General features: G+C 43.9%; 5 protein-coding genes across 5 annotated transcripts in view; 3 read left to right on the top strand and 2 right to left on the bottom strand.

Annotated features, from left to right (window-relative positions):
- AK88_05498 (uncharacterized protein) overlaps positions 1–904 on the top strand; it is a gene marked incomplete at both ends in the record, with an annotated part of 3,986 nt that extends 3,082 nt beyond the window's left edge. The window contains one exon of the mRNA XM_012483100.1: positions 90–904. Within this exon, the coding sequence (XP_012338523.1) occupies positions 90–904 (815 nt within the window). The remainder of the gene's footprint in view (positions 1–89) is intronic.
- A 125-nt stretch (positions 905–1,029) lies between these two features.
- Positions 1,030–3,792, bottom strand: AK88_05497 (uncharacterized protein; the record flags this gene model as incomplete). The annotated part of the gene is made up of 1 exon (XM_012483099.1): positions 1,030–3,792. One exon carries the CDS (start codon positions 3,790–3,792, stop codon positions 1,030–1,032), a length of 2,763 nt encoding a protein of 920 aa, XP_012338522.1.
- A 598-nt stretch (positions 3,793–4,390) lies between these two features.
- AK88_05496 (uncharacterized protein) lies at positions 4,391–7,063 on the top strand (the record flags this gene model as incomplete). Its single annotated transcript, XM_012483098.1, has 2 exons — positions 4,391–5,084; positions 5,550–7,063. The coding sequence occupies 2 exons, from the start codon at positions 4,391–4,393 to the stop codon at positions 7,061–7,063; spliced, it is 2,208 nt and encodes a 735-aa protein (XP_012338521.1).
- A 190-nt stretch (positions 7,064–7,253) lies between these two features.
- Positions 7,254–8,359, bottom strand: AK88_05495 (uncharacterized protein; the record flags this gene model as incomplete). Its single annotated transcript, XM_012483097.1, has 5 exons — positions 7,254–7,399; positions 7,543–7,603; positions 7,711–7,791; positions 7,938–8,040; positions 8,214–8,359. 5 exons carry the CDS (start codon positions 8,357–8,359, stop codon positions 7,254–7,256), a joined length of 537 nt encoding a protein of 178 aa, XP_012338520.1.
- Positions 8,360–10,479: 2,120 nt separating this feature from the next.
- Positions 10,480–11,063, top strand: AK88_05494 (uncharacterized protein; the record flags this gene model as incomplete). The annotated part of the gene is made up of 2 exons (XM_012483096.1): positions 10,480–10,626; positions 10,755–11,063. Coding segments are annotated over 2 exons (456 nt in total), but the record flags the coding sequence as incomplete, so codon positions are not given.
- Positions 11,064–11,098: the final 35 nt, after the last annotated feature.

The raw sequence follows: 11,098 nt of genomic DNA, 5'->3' as shown, positions 1-11,098 counted from the left end.
AAAAAAAAAAAAAAAAAAAAAAAAAAAAAAAAAAAAAAAAAAAAAAAGTATAACATCATTAAGGTGGAATTTTTTTGGAAACTATTTAGCTGTTGGGTTGTCAAATGGGGTTGTTCAAATTTGGGATATGGAAAAAGAGGTGAAGGTGAGAAAGTACAGAAATCACAAGCGAAGAGTTGGAGCACTAGGATGGCACTACGACACGTTAACCACTGGGAGTATGGACAACAAGATTGTCTGCTCCGACATCAGATGCAAGGATAGTAGTTACGCACAGCTAACTAATCACACTTCGGAAGTCTGTGGTCTTCAATGGAATTATAAAACGAAGCAGTTGGCTTCCGGATGCAACGACAACTCTGTTTACATTTGGGAGTGGCGAAAATGTCTTCCTCTCTTCCAGCTTACAAAACATACCGCTGCAGTGAAGGCCATAAGTTGGTCTCCCCACAAACATAACTTACTAGCTACTGGCGGAGGCTCTGCTGATAAAAAAATTTGTTTCTGGAATACCTCCACAGGGGAGTGTCTTAATGAGTTACCCACGAATTCTCAAGTGTCTAATATTTTTTGGGCCAAGCACACTGAAGAATTTGTTTCAACACACAGCTATTCACTGGGCCAGGTTGTGCTGTGGAAATACCCTCGACTGAGAAAAGTGTCCACGCTGAGCGGCCACGCGTTGAGGGTGCTCTATGGGGCGCTCAGTCCGGACGGCCAGTCCATCGTCACGGGCTCGCCCGACGAGACGCTGCGCCTGTGGCGTGTCTTCCCAGGCGGGGGAGGCAACCGTCCGGATAGTTGTCTGCATACCTGTTTGGGAGGCTGCCTGGGAACGCACCGCTTAACAAATCACCCGCCGCACGAGTTCCCCTTTTCAAACTGTTATGAACAAGTCAGGTAAAACGCTTCTCTTCACTTTGACAAAAAAAAAAAAAAAAAAAAAAAAAAAAAATGATGACGATGCTGCCCTTCCCCGGTGATGTCTCCCCACCGCGTGTTTTACTTCAACTTTCTTTACTTCAACTGTCAGGGGAGCCTCCTCGTAGTCTCTCCCCCTTGGCGATAATCAAATCGTTCGTCCTGTTTTAGTCTGTACGGATGATAGGTCTCCTCCCTATACACCTCCCTCCACGAGTTGGCTGCCCCACCTGTGCCCATGCTTAACCGCCTACACTGCGAACTTGTGGCGGCACGTGGGGGAATCCTCTTTTCAGCCCCCCTTTCCTGATTGCAACTTTGAAGTGGTATATAGTAGGCACCCCCGACCTGGCCATCCCTTTCGCAGAGCCTCCTCCTAAAGTCACTTACATTTTCACGCATATGATACTTGGAGTACACGTTTTCAAAGTACCTTTCGAATTCCTCGTCCTGTTCAATCTGTGGTGATGCAGTGGAGAGTGAGTCCCCTTCATCACCTACTGAGTAGAACTTGTTGCTATCTGAACAGTTGAACTCATCCGACGGGGTATCAAAACTACTGCGGCTGTTTTCTTCCACAGATGCACTCTCACAGGATGGTACACACACCCTCTTGGATGTCTTCCTGAAGTTCCTTCTCCTTTTTTCATTCCTTTCATACGAGTTGGAAAGAGAGCAATCTGGTTTGTTTGCTTGTTTTTTTATTTTTTTATTTTTTTTTTTTTCAATTTTTTCATCCATTCTGTTAGGGAAGGAAGAAGCTACGTCACGACTCCTCCCTCCTTTAGACCCGACCACACTTCTTTGGTTCAGCTGTTCCATTTTTTCCACCATTTGGAGAGTCCTTTCGAGCTGTTTTATTTTTATCTCCATTTTGAAGTAGCTGTCCACCTCTTTTTTTTTATTTCCTCTTATGAACACATCATAGTTTAGATCCTCAGTGGGGGGTGCGATCGTCCGAGCAACCTCCTTCATGTGTTTTTCTTTTTCTTTTTCTTTTTCCTTTTCCTTTTCCTTTTCTTTCTCCTTTTCTTCACTTAGATCGGGATAGGATCCTTGGTCCGCTGGTTCCCTCTTTCTGCACTTTTTTTTTATATGACGTGAATTATTCTCCTCACTGGGATCACGCCTTTTGTTTGACCAGTTCACACCTTCCTGCTTCTCCAACTTTATGTTACACGTTTGCCTACTACCTTCTTCTTCTTCTTCTTCTTCTTCTTCTTCCTTGGTTGGCATATCCCCTGGTGCGTTTTCACCGGTGCTCACTTCGCATCGCTCACTTGTTTGTTCCCTCTGCGGGCGGTTCAGTAATTCCCCTTCCACTGTGCTATCCTGGGCGTGCACCCCTTTCACCTCGTGTGAAGAAGACACTCCAAAGTAATTTCCAACCACGTCGTCTGAACTAAAATTATAATCATTAAAATTGCATGACATGTTGAAGTAGGACGTAAAATGGATTCGCCCCGTTATAATGTCATTGTAATGCATCTCCTCATTGTTGCACAAATTTGCCTGATCATGTGCAGGTGAAAAGTACAAAGTTTGTTGGTCTATTTCATCCACATCGGAATCGTATTCATCACTTGAGTTATTCTCATCGGAGAGGTATAAAACGCACGATTGGGGTGGTCCTTTTTCTTCCTCTTCCTCTTCCTCTTCCTCCTCCTCCTCCTCCTCCTCCTCCTCCTCTTGCTCTTGCATTTGTAAGTGAAGAGTTCCGTATGGGTATGGATTCTTTGTGTAGACACTGTGATTGTACATTCGGCTTTTTTTTCCTTCCTTGGCAAGTGCTTCTTCCCCCCAGTGGGTCTCTTGCATGAACTCTGCACCTCCCCCCTTGTTCCTACCGCGCCGCTGGGAAAAAATTCTCCTTTTATTCTTTTGTAGAATGCGTGAAATAAGACCCCCAAAGCAGATGACCACATTCTCTTTAAAATTTGGGGTGGCAAATAAACATAACAAATTCAAGTCGGAGCAAAATTTAAAAATGAGTTTTAATTCACTGAGAGGAAGTGCCAAGCTGTGATCCTCAAACTTTTTGTTTTTGAAGAAGTATTTGGTTTTACTGGACGGGATGGATATTTTTTTATTGTTATAAAAGAAGTGCTCTCTTTTTATTTTTTCTTTGTTTAGACTAAAGTCGGAGGTTTCTATAGCACTCAAGACAATGGCGTCATCTGTGTTGTTCAGAAAAACATTTCTTTCATTGGCTAGGTCCTTCAGGTTGATCAAAAAGAGAGTTGGTTCTACTTGTATAATGGATTCATTTTTATACACATAACTTTTTATTGGGTTGCAAAAGGGCCTCAATTTGAGCACCGCGCTACAGTGCGTATTGCGCTTTTTAAACTTCAGGGCTACCTCCAGGGTGCCGTTCTTCTTGTTGAATTTGAGAATCAGTTTGGACAGCTCCGTGGCGACGCAAGAGCGGTTGGCGCTGCTACCCCCATCATCGCCGCTCTCACCATCATCGCTGCTGCCGCCATCATCGCTGGCATGTTTCCTCCCACAGTGGACAGTTCCCCCTGCAGATGCCGTCGCCAACCTTCCCTGCTGACCCCTTTCGTAGTGCCCCCCGTGGGAACTCCCATGACTCCTCAACAGTTTCGTTATTTGGTAGCTAAACAGACAGTGGTACAAGTCTTTCGAGCTGAGGGAGCCACTGGCGCTCTTCTCATCACAGTCCACATTGCCCAGGGAGAAAAACTTTTTGTCCACGTGAATTATCAACTCGTTTGTTAAGTTGTTGGACCCGATAAGCTCTAGCTTGCTGCGCGTGAGTCGGAGGTGCAGATGTTCGCTCACCGATGTGAAGAGCTTCAGTATCCGTTCGAATACTTCGATGTAGGGCCTCTTGATTACCACTTCCATGGGAAGAGGAGAGGTTCCAGGTTGTGCAACGGGGGGTAGGAGGAAAAAAAGTGATGAAGCGGGTTTGGAAGTGTTCACCCTGACAGGACACTGATGGCACCTGTTTGACCGATCTGACTTCTTCTCATCGAAGTCGCCACGTTCTTCTCTCCACCGTGTTGAATCTACACTTGGAAAAATTCAAAACCGCGGGAAAAAAACAGCTTTACGCTGGTGCAACGTTCTTTTACACAACATGCAACACACGCATGTATGAATAACACACCTTTGCACAGTAGCGCGTACCGCTTGTCAAAACGGTGAAACTGTTGCCTCATTCAAATAGAAGCAATTGAAATGCAGTGTTGGTTTTTCCCGCAAGTGGATTTTCCTAGCCGAGTTGACTTATTTTCCGCCCCTCGGAGCGCACGGGAAGAGCAATAACAGTATGTAGCCATTTTGAAATTGTGCACTCATAGGGTGATTAATTTTTTTTTTTTTTTTTTTTTTCCAAAAAAGTTATGAACAGGTCAGGCAAAATATCAAAAAAGGAGAACAAGAAGAAGAAGAAAAAAAAAAAGCTAGCCAAAATGAAACATGTTGTGGGTAAAACGACAATATGGTGAGACTACCCCCACGGCTGAAACACAGTTGGCGCAACGGTTTTATACATTCTACAGGGGGGACACCCTGGAAGCAGCGGCTCTACAGTAGCAGTAGTAGTATTAGCAGCGGCGGTGTGGCACATTGCGAGGACGAGGGCGAGGGGGAGTTGCACAAATATGTATGCGTCGTGCCGTACAAGAACGACAACGTCCTGTCGCTGGAGAAAACGTATGACGCGAAATATCCCCACGTGGTTAGCGAAAACAGCATTGAAGTGGAGTCCAATTTGAAATATATTTACAAGCTGCTACTAACCAGTCGAACAGTGGAACAAATCCGGTTGCTCTTACACAACTCGTACTGTGCATACGAGAATAATTTCATAAACGATGTGAGGAACATTAACTGGTCTGCGTACATCCCTTTCAGCAGTGTCTTCACGGAGCCACAAATAAATGTGAAGACCATAAAGTCAAGGCTGTTTCACACCTGCATGATCAAAAACATTATCCTGAACGTGATTAAAAAGCAGCAACAAGTGTATATAGAAAAAAATGGAGATGACAATATTCTTTTGAAGAAAAAAAAACTGGCTCCGTCCTCTCTGCAGCCGCTAAAAATACATGTCCTGTTCCGTTATAACGAATTAAAAATTAGTGTAAACATAAGTAATGACTTAAACAAACGTTTATACATTGCACACAAAAGTGAGACCTCCTTAAAAAGGTGCAACGTTCTTTTACACAACATGCAACACACGCATGTATGAATAACACACCTTTGCACAGTAGCGCGTACCGCTTGTCAAAACGGTGAAACTGTTGCCTCATTCAAATAGAAGCAATTGAAATGCAGTGGTGGGTTTTTCCCGCAAGTGGATTTTCCTAGCCGAGTTGACTTATTTTCCGCCCCTCGGAGCGCACGGGAAGAGCAATAACAGTATGTAGCCATTTTGAAATTGTGCACTCATAGGGTGATTAATTTTTTTTTTTTTTTTTTTTTCCAAAAAAGTTATGAACAGGTCAGGCAAAATATCAAAAAAGGAGAACAAGAAGAAGAAGAAAAAAAAAAAGCTAGCCAAAATGAAACATGTTGTGGGTAAAACGACAATATGGTGAGACTACCCCCACGGCTGAAACACAGTTGGCGCAACGGTTTTATACATTCTACAGGGGGGACACCCTGGAAGCAGCGGCTCTACAGTAGCAGTAGTAGTATTAGCAGCGGCGGTGTGGCACATTGCGAGGACGAGGGCGAGGGGGAGTTGCACAAATATGTATGCGTCGTGCCGTACAAGAACGACAACGTCCTGTCGCTGGAGAAAACGTATGACGCGAAATATCCCCACGTGGTTAGCGAAAACAGCATTGAAGTGGAGTCCAATTTGAAATATATTTACAAGCTGCTACTAACCAGTCGAACAGTGGAACAAATCCGGTTGCTCTTACACAACTCGTACTGTGCATACGAGAATAATTTCATAAACGATGTGAGGAACATTAACTGGTCTGCGTACATCCCTTTCAGCAGTGTCTTCACGGAGCCACAAATAAATGTGAAGACCATAAAGTCAAGGCTGTTTCACACCTGCATGATCAAAAACATTATCCTGAACGTGATTAAAAAGCAGCAACAAGTGTATATAGAAAAAAATGGAGATGACAATATTCTTTTGAAGAAAAAAAAACTGGCTCCGTCCTCTCTGCAGCCGCTAAAAATACATGTCCTGTTCCGTTATAACGAATTAAAAATTAGTGTAAACATAAGTAATGACTTAAACAAACGTTTATACATTGCACACAAAAGTGAGACCTCCTTAAAAAGCACAATCATAGCTTCCGCATTGTTCAAAATTAACATATTTAATTACACCAATGGGGGAAGAGACTTATATTTTGTGGATCCCTTCTGTAATGATGGAAGCATTCTGTTGGAAGCATTTTCCATTTTAATGACTGCCCCTTGTGGCTCCCCCAGTATTAACTACCCCATTGTGTCATTCCCTATGCATTCCCCTTCTACGTTTTTCGAAGTTTTAAATGAAGTAAATATGACTCCAGGGAAATTCACCGACCGAGTGTTCCTCCTTGGGCTTGACGATAGTAAGGATCACATAAGACTAGCTAATGCAAATTTGAAGAGACTCTTTCTAACCACACCACGTTGTGTTAATGAGGATGATGAGGATGATGTGCAGGTGGGGGGAAGCATTTCTTTGTCCAGAGAAGGGGTGGACAAATCGGTTCGAAGTGGGAAGGGGGTAGTAGGGAAAAGTGGTGGTGGAGGAGGACAGTCTCCTACAATAAGCGATTCTGCTGCCTCCCATTTCAGCGCGCTGTGCACACATGAACTGAACACGTTGTTCTCCAGCGATAATCCCGTCATGTCGAGGAGGATAAAATTTATGTGCATGGACTTCCTGAAGCTAAGCAGTGTCAACGAAAACTGTGTTATAATTACAAGTATAATAAACGTGGACGAAAAAAAAAAAAAAAAATTGGAGAAAATTCTTCTGCGCTCGCAGATTTTAAATGCCTTCGTGTTTGCCCCGGAGAGTTATAAAGAAAGGACAAGGCTCAAGTTTAAGTTAATTTCTCGATTTGTGTCAGATGGGCAGAACATCATTTTTGTTCAGCTCTTTGGGCAGACTCGCCGCGGGGTGCACGACGAGATGTGGGACGGTTGAGGCGTCATGCAGGGGTGGTCCCCGTGTGCAGATGCGTCCCACACTGTGCAAACATTTAAAGAGCGCGAAGAAAAAGGGGGGGAACAAAAAAGGGAGTTAAATGGAGATTATTATTATCATTATCATTGTGATTATCCATTAGGATCGAGATAAGGACCAGGTTTAGTCTGATGGAGAACCCCGAGACCACCTAATGGATGACCCTCAAAATTTCGTAGACGATGTTTTTCAAATTTTCGTCGCAGAATGTCTGGCTGGTGCAGTGGGCTTTGATGTCCAGCAGTTTTTTTTTGTAAAAATTGAACATGCCGTTGAGCTCCATTTTTCTTTGATCCTCTGCGGTAGGGGGGTGGACAGGGAACACACACAGAGGGGAGTTAGGCGAGGGTGGGGAGAAGAACTAGCGAGCCATTCGCAAGGCATCCCCATGTAAGAAGTTATCTTTTTTTTTTTTTTTTTTTTTTTCCCGTTTTACACACCAAGGAGTAATTTGAGATCCAGGTACTCCGTGCGGAGGATGGCAAGTTCCTTTCGCATTTCCTGCGGTGTGTTGCGAGGAAGGGATGGTGAAGCCATTTGTCCGTTTTGTATGTGTCGGAGGTGGTGAGGGCATGCAAACAGGCTGGACACCACGCGGAAAGTATTACCTCCGATTGCTTCAGAGACTCGTTGAAATTCGTCTTGTATTCATTTTTAAAGTTTTGGCAGTACATGTAATAGTCGTTTAGCTGTTGGGGGGGGGGGGGCCGCGCCGAGGAGTAGGTGAACACATGGACAGATTAGCAACTATACACGGTGCTCTCTTGTGTTAGGTGCACGGATTAAGGATTGGACGAGCCAGCCCCCCAAAGGAGGCACAAACCACAGGTAGTACCTCCTTCTCTTTGCTCTCAGCCTCGTCTCTTATGTACTGCAGCGTGTGGGCCTCCTCGTCCCTGTACATTTGCTCTTGTCGTTTGAAGGAGGCCTCGGCATTGCTGAAATGGAGGAGCGGTAGAACAGTGCGAAAATTAAGAAAAAAAAAAAAAAAAAAAAAAAAAAAATCACCTGAACAGGTCAGAACCTTTTTTTTTTTTTGTTTACAATGCACACATAGCCTTTTTGCGCGCACATGTGCTGGTCTTTTCTTTCCATTTGTTCCTCACCCAACCTCTTTATTTCCTCCTTAGTTAAGCTGCCCTTTGTAGGTCTTTTCTTCGTTTTCTTCTTCCTCACCACGGTGCCCCTCTTCTTGCTCTTCATGAGGCCCAAAATCATCTCATTCATGTCACTCTCTTTAAGTGTGTGAGCGTTCATGATTGAGCAGGGGAAATTTAAAAGGGGCAAGCAAAAGAGGATATCAAAATGTGGTGTGCAAAATAAAACACACACAGTGGTACAAGTAATTACAGGACCAGACCACCTTGTAGGGGATTTTTAATTCGGGAAACAATTCAGTAATATATTGACAGACAAGGGAGGGACAAAAAAAAAAAAAAAATAATAAAAATAACTGAGGTTGAAATGCATCCTTTTTATTTCTTTCTTTAAGTGGAAACTTGACAATTGTTATTAAAAACGCGGGGCGTCTTTTAACCTCCATCCCATATGCGTTGTTTAAGTATGCCCACTGTACGTACACGTAAAGAGTGGGAAACGGTGGTTCGGAACCTCCACAAGAAAAGTGGACGCCGATGCTCTTTTTCGAGTGACCATTTGAGAAGGCGTCATTTTGGAGTGACAATTTTTCTTTTCTTTTTTTACATACTTCCAACCACTCCTTCATAGCGGTAATACATTTCTCGTGGGAGGGGGGGAAGCTTACCCACACAGCAAGCGCCCCAACGCAGTAGCAGCACGGAGGTGGACACATCCTCACAAGTAACGATGAGGTGAAATAATGAAGAGGAAACCTTTCCTTACCAACCACACGGTGACGCTCAAAAAAGGAGGTGACTGAATGGATGGTCATTTGGGCGGAGTGGCCCAACTGGACTTTTTTTTTTTTTTTGGTGTGCTCCCTACAGTATGCTTGGCTTTTGCTTTCTCCGGCGGTGAGCGATTATTTCCCTCTTTGCAGTCACTGACTCTTCCCCACACTACGCTGTGCGAAAGATGTATTTACAAAAAAAAAAAAAATAATAAATAAATGGCTAATTGAGTGAGGGTGCGGAATCCACGGTCAGCTGAATTTTCCGTCGCAGGGGAAAAAAAAAAAAAAAAAAAAGAGGTTGGAATTGAAGAGGAATGAGTGCTCCCCCATATATGGGGGCGTGGGGAAGGAGCGATAAAAAAAAGGAAGAAAGGGTAAAAAGGCTTTTGGCACGCCTAGCGGATAAGCGCTATATAATATGGTATATTTTATGTAGGGGCAACGGTGGGGTATTTGTGGCACTGCACGGAGAAAGCAGCGCAAAGGGTTGAACGCTAACCTTTGAACAATGGGAGGCAGTGCGGGAGAGCCATGAAAGCACTACCCCGCAAAGCATTCTCCTCCAACCCGTGGAGCCATCATCGACCCTTCCCGGAGTCAGTAGGGCACAGGGATTATAATTAACCATTCGTTTATTGCATACACTGCGCACGCAGTTTTGTGAAAATTCGAGCCAGATGGCACTAGAGTTTTTTTTTTTTTTTTTTTCACTTTATCGTTATAGCATTGTAGCTGTGATAGCGTAGCTCTCTTTTTTCCTATTCTTCACATGACTTCGCTTTGCTTCATTTTTTTTTTTTTTTTTTTTTTTGTTTTTGTTTTCCTTTCAAGCCCTGGCCACGAAATAGCCGTAAACGTGTACTCAACATTTGTTAGGGAGAAAAGGGAGCAACCCCATGTTCCTTGCCTTCTCCTGTGCCTGCCCCTTTTTTTCCTTTTATAACTTTACTAATCATTTTTTGACGCACCTACTAAGGGGCGTCCAGTGAGTGCACCTACCCATACCGCGATAGGTATGCCTTTTTGTGGAGAGTTCTCCGCTGAATTGTTTACTCCAGTCAGGCATATGTGTTGCTGTCCCTAACTCTTGGCAGAGCGTCCCTAGTTATTTGTGCCACAGTTGAAGCGCTTCACGTTGCATAATTTAAGTGAACCGCTTGGGTATAGCCTCCTGCATGCATACGGCGGTAAAGGAGGATACGCGAAACGTTGCTCTCTCTCCCTCTCCTACGTCGGAAGTGAATGTCGAGGGATGCACGTCCTGTTAGCGCAAAGGCAACGGAGGTGAAACTGTGTAGGAGGTGGGCGTAGTTCCAAGCGGCGTGGAAGGTATATACACTATTCCCTTCCGCAGAGTAGTTAAGGGCAACACGCTGAGCGTCTAACACGCTTTTACATATAAAGAGACCAGGATAGTTCTGCCAAGCACGTACACACAGCTGCTCAGGTATATTTGTACACCCCCCTCTGCATACCCGTGTGAGTCACTTGAAGAGTCGCGAAGATGAATGCGAGGAACAACATATTTCAGATCCTCCGACAGGAGGATAAGATAAAGAGGAAGTCCAAGCAGCTGAAGGAGAGCCAGCAGAAGAAGGAGAATGAAAAGAAGGAAAGTGAGAAGAAGGACGCCAGCAGCTTTTCCTTTGATGTGAGTGCGATGAGTGTGTGTTTTTGTTACCTATTTGTGTGTGCATTTTTTCGTGCATTTTTTTGTACATATTTTTTCGTGCATATTTTTTCCTGACAACACTTTTGACCCCTTTTGTTCCTCCCCAGATCAGCAAGTACTCCTCCTGGGCCGACATGGTGGACGAGTACGACGAGTTCTTCTACGAGGTGGAGAAGCTGAATGACCAGGAGAAGAACGAAACAAATAATAACAAGGAAAAGAAAAAAAAAAAAACAAAAAAAAAAAAAAAAAAAGAGGACGAATACAGTGATGATAGTAGTGAGGAAGACAAGGAGGACACCGATCAACCCGTACCAACACACATAACGGAAAAGGAAATAAAAAATAACAAAACGTCGAGCACCCCTAATGCAAAGAAAAAGCAAAATGGAAATGCTGCTAATGGGATTAATAACGTAACTAAACAAAAACAAATGGAGAAAAAAAAAAA

This window comes from Plasmodium fragile (genome assembly GCF_000956335.1).
Source record: "Plasmodium fragile strain nilgiri unplaced genomic scaffold supercont1.144, whole genome shotgun sequence".
Taxonomy (NCBI): Eukaryota; Apicomplexa; class Aconoidasida; order Haemosporida; family Plasmodiidae; genus Plasmodium; species Plasmodium fragile.
Note: the sequence above shows the minus strand (reverse complement) of the source record. Positions and strands in the feature narration are given on the sequence as shown.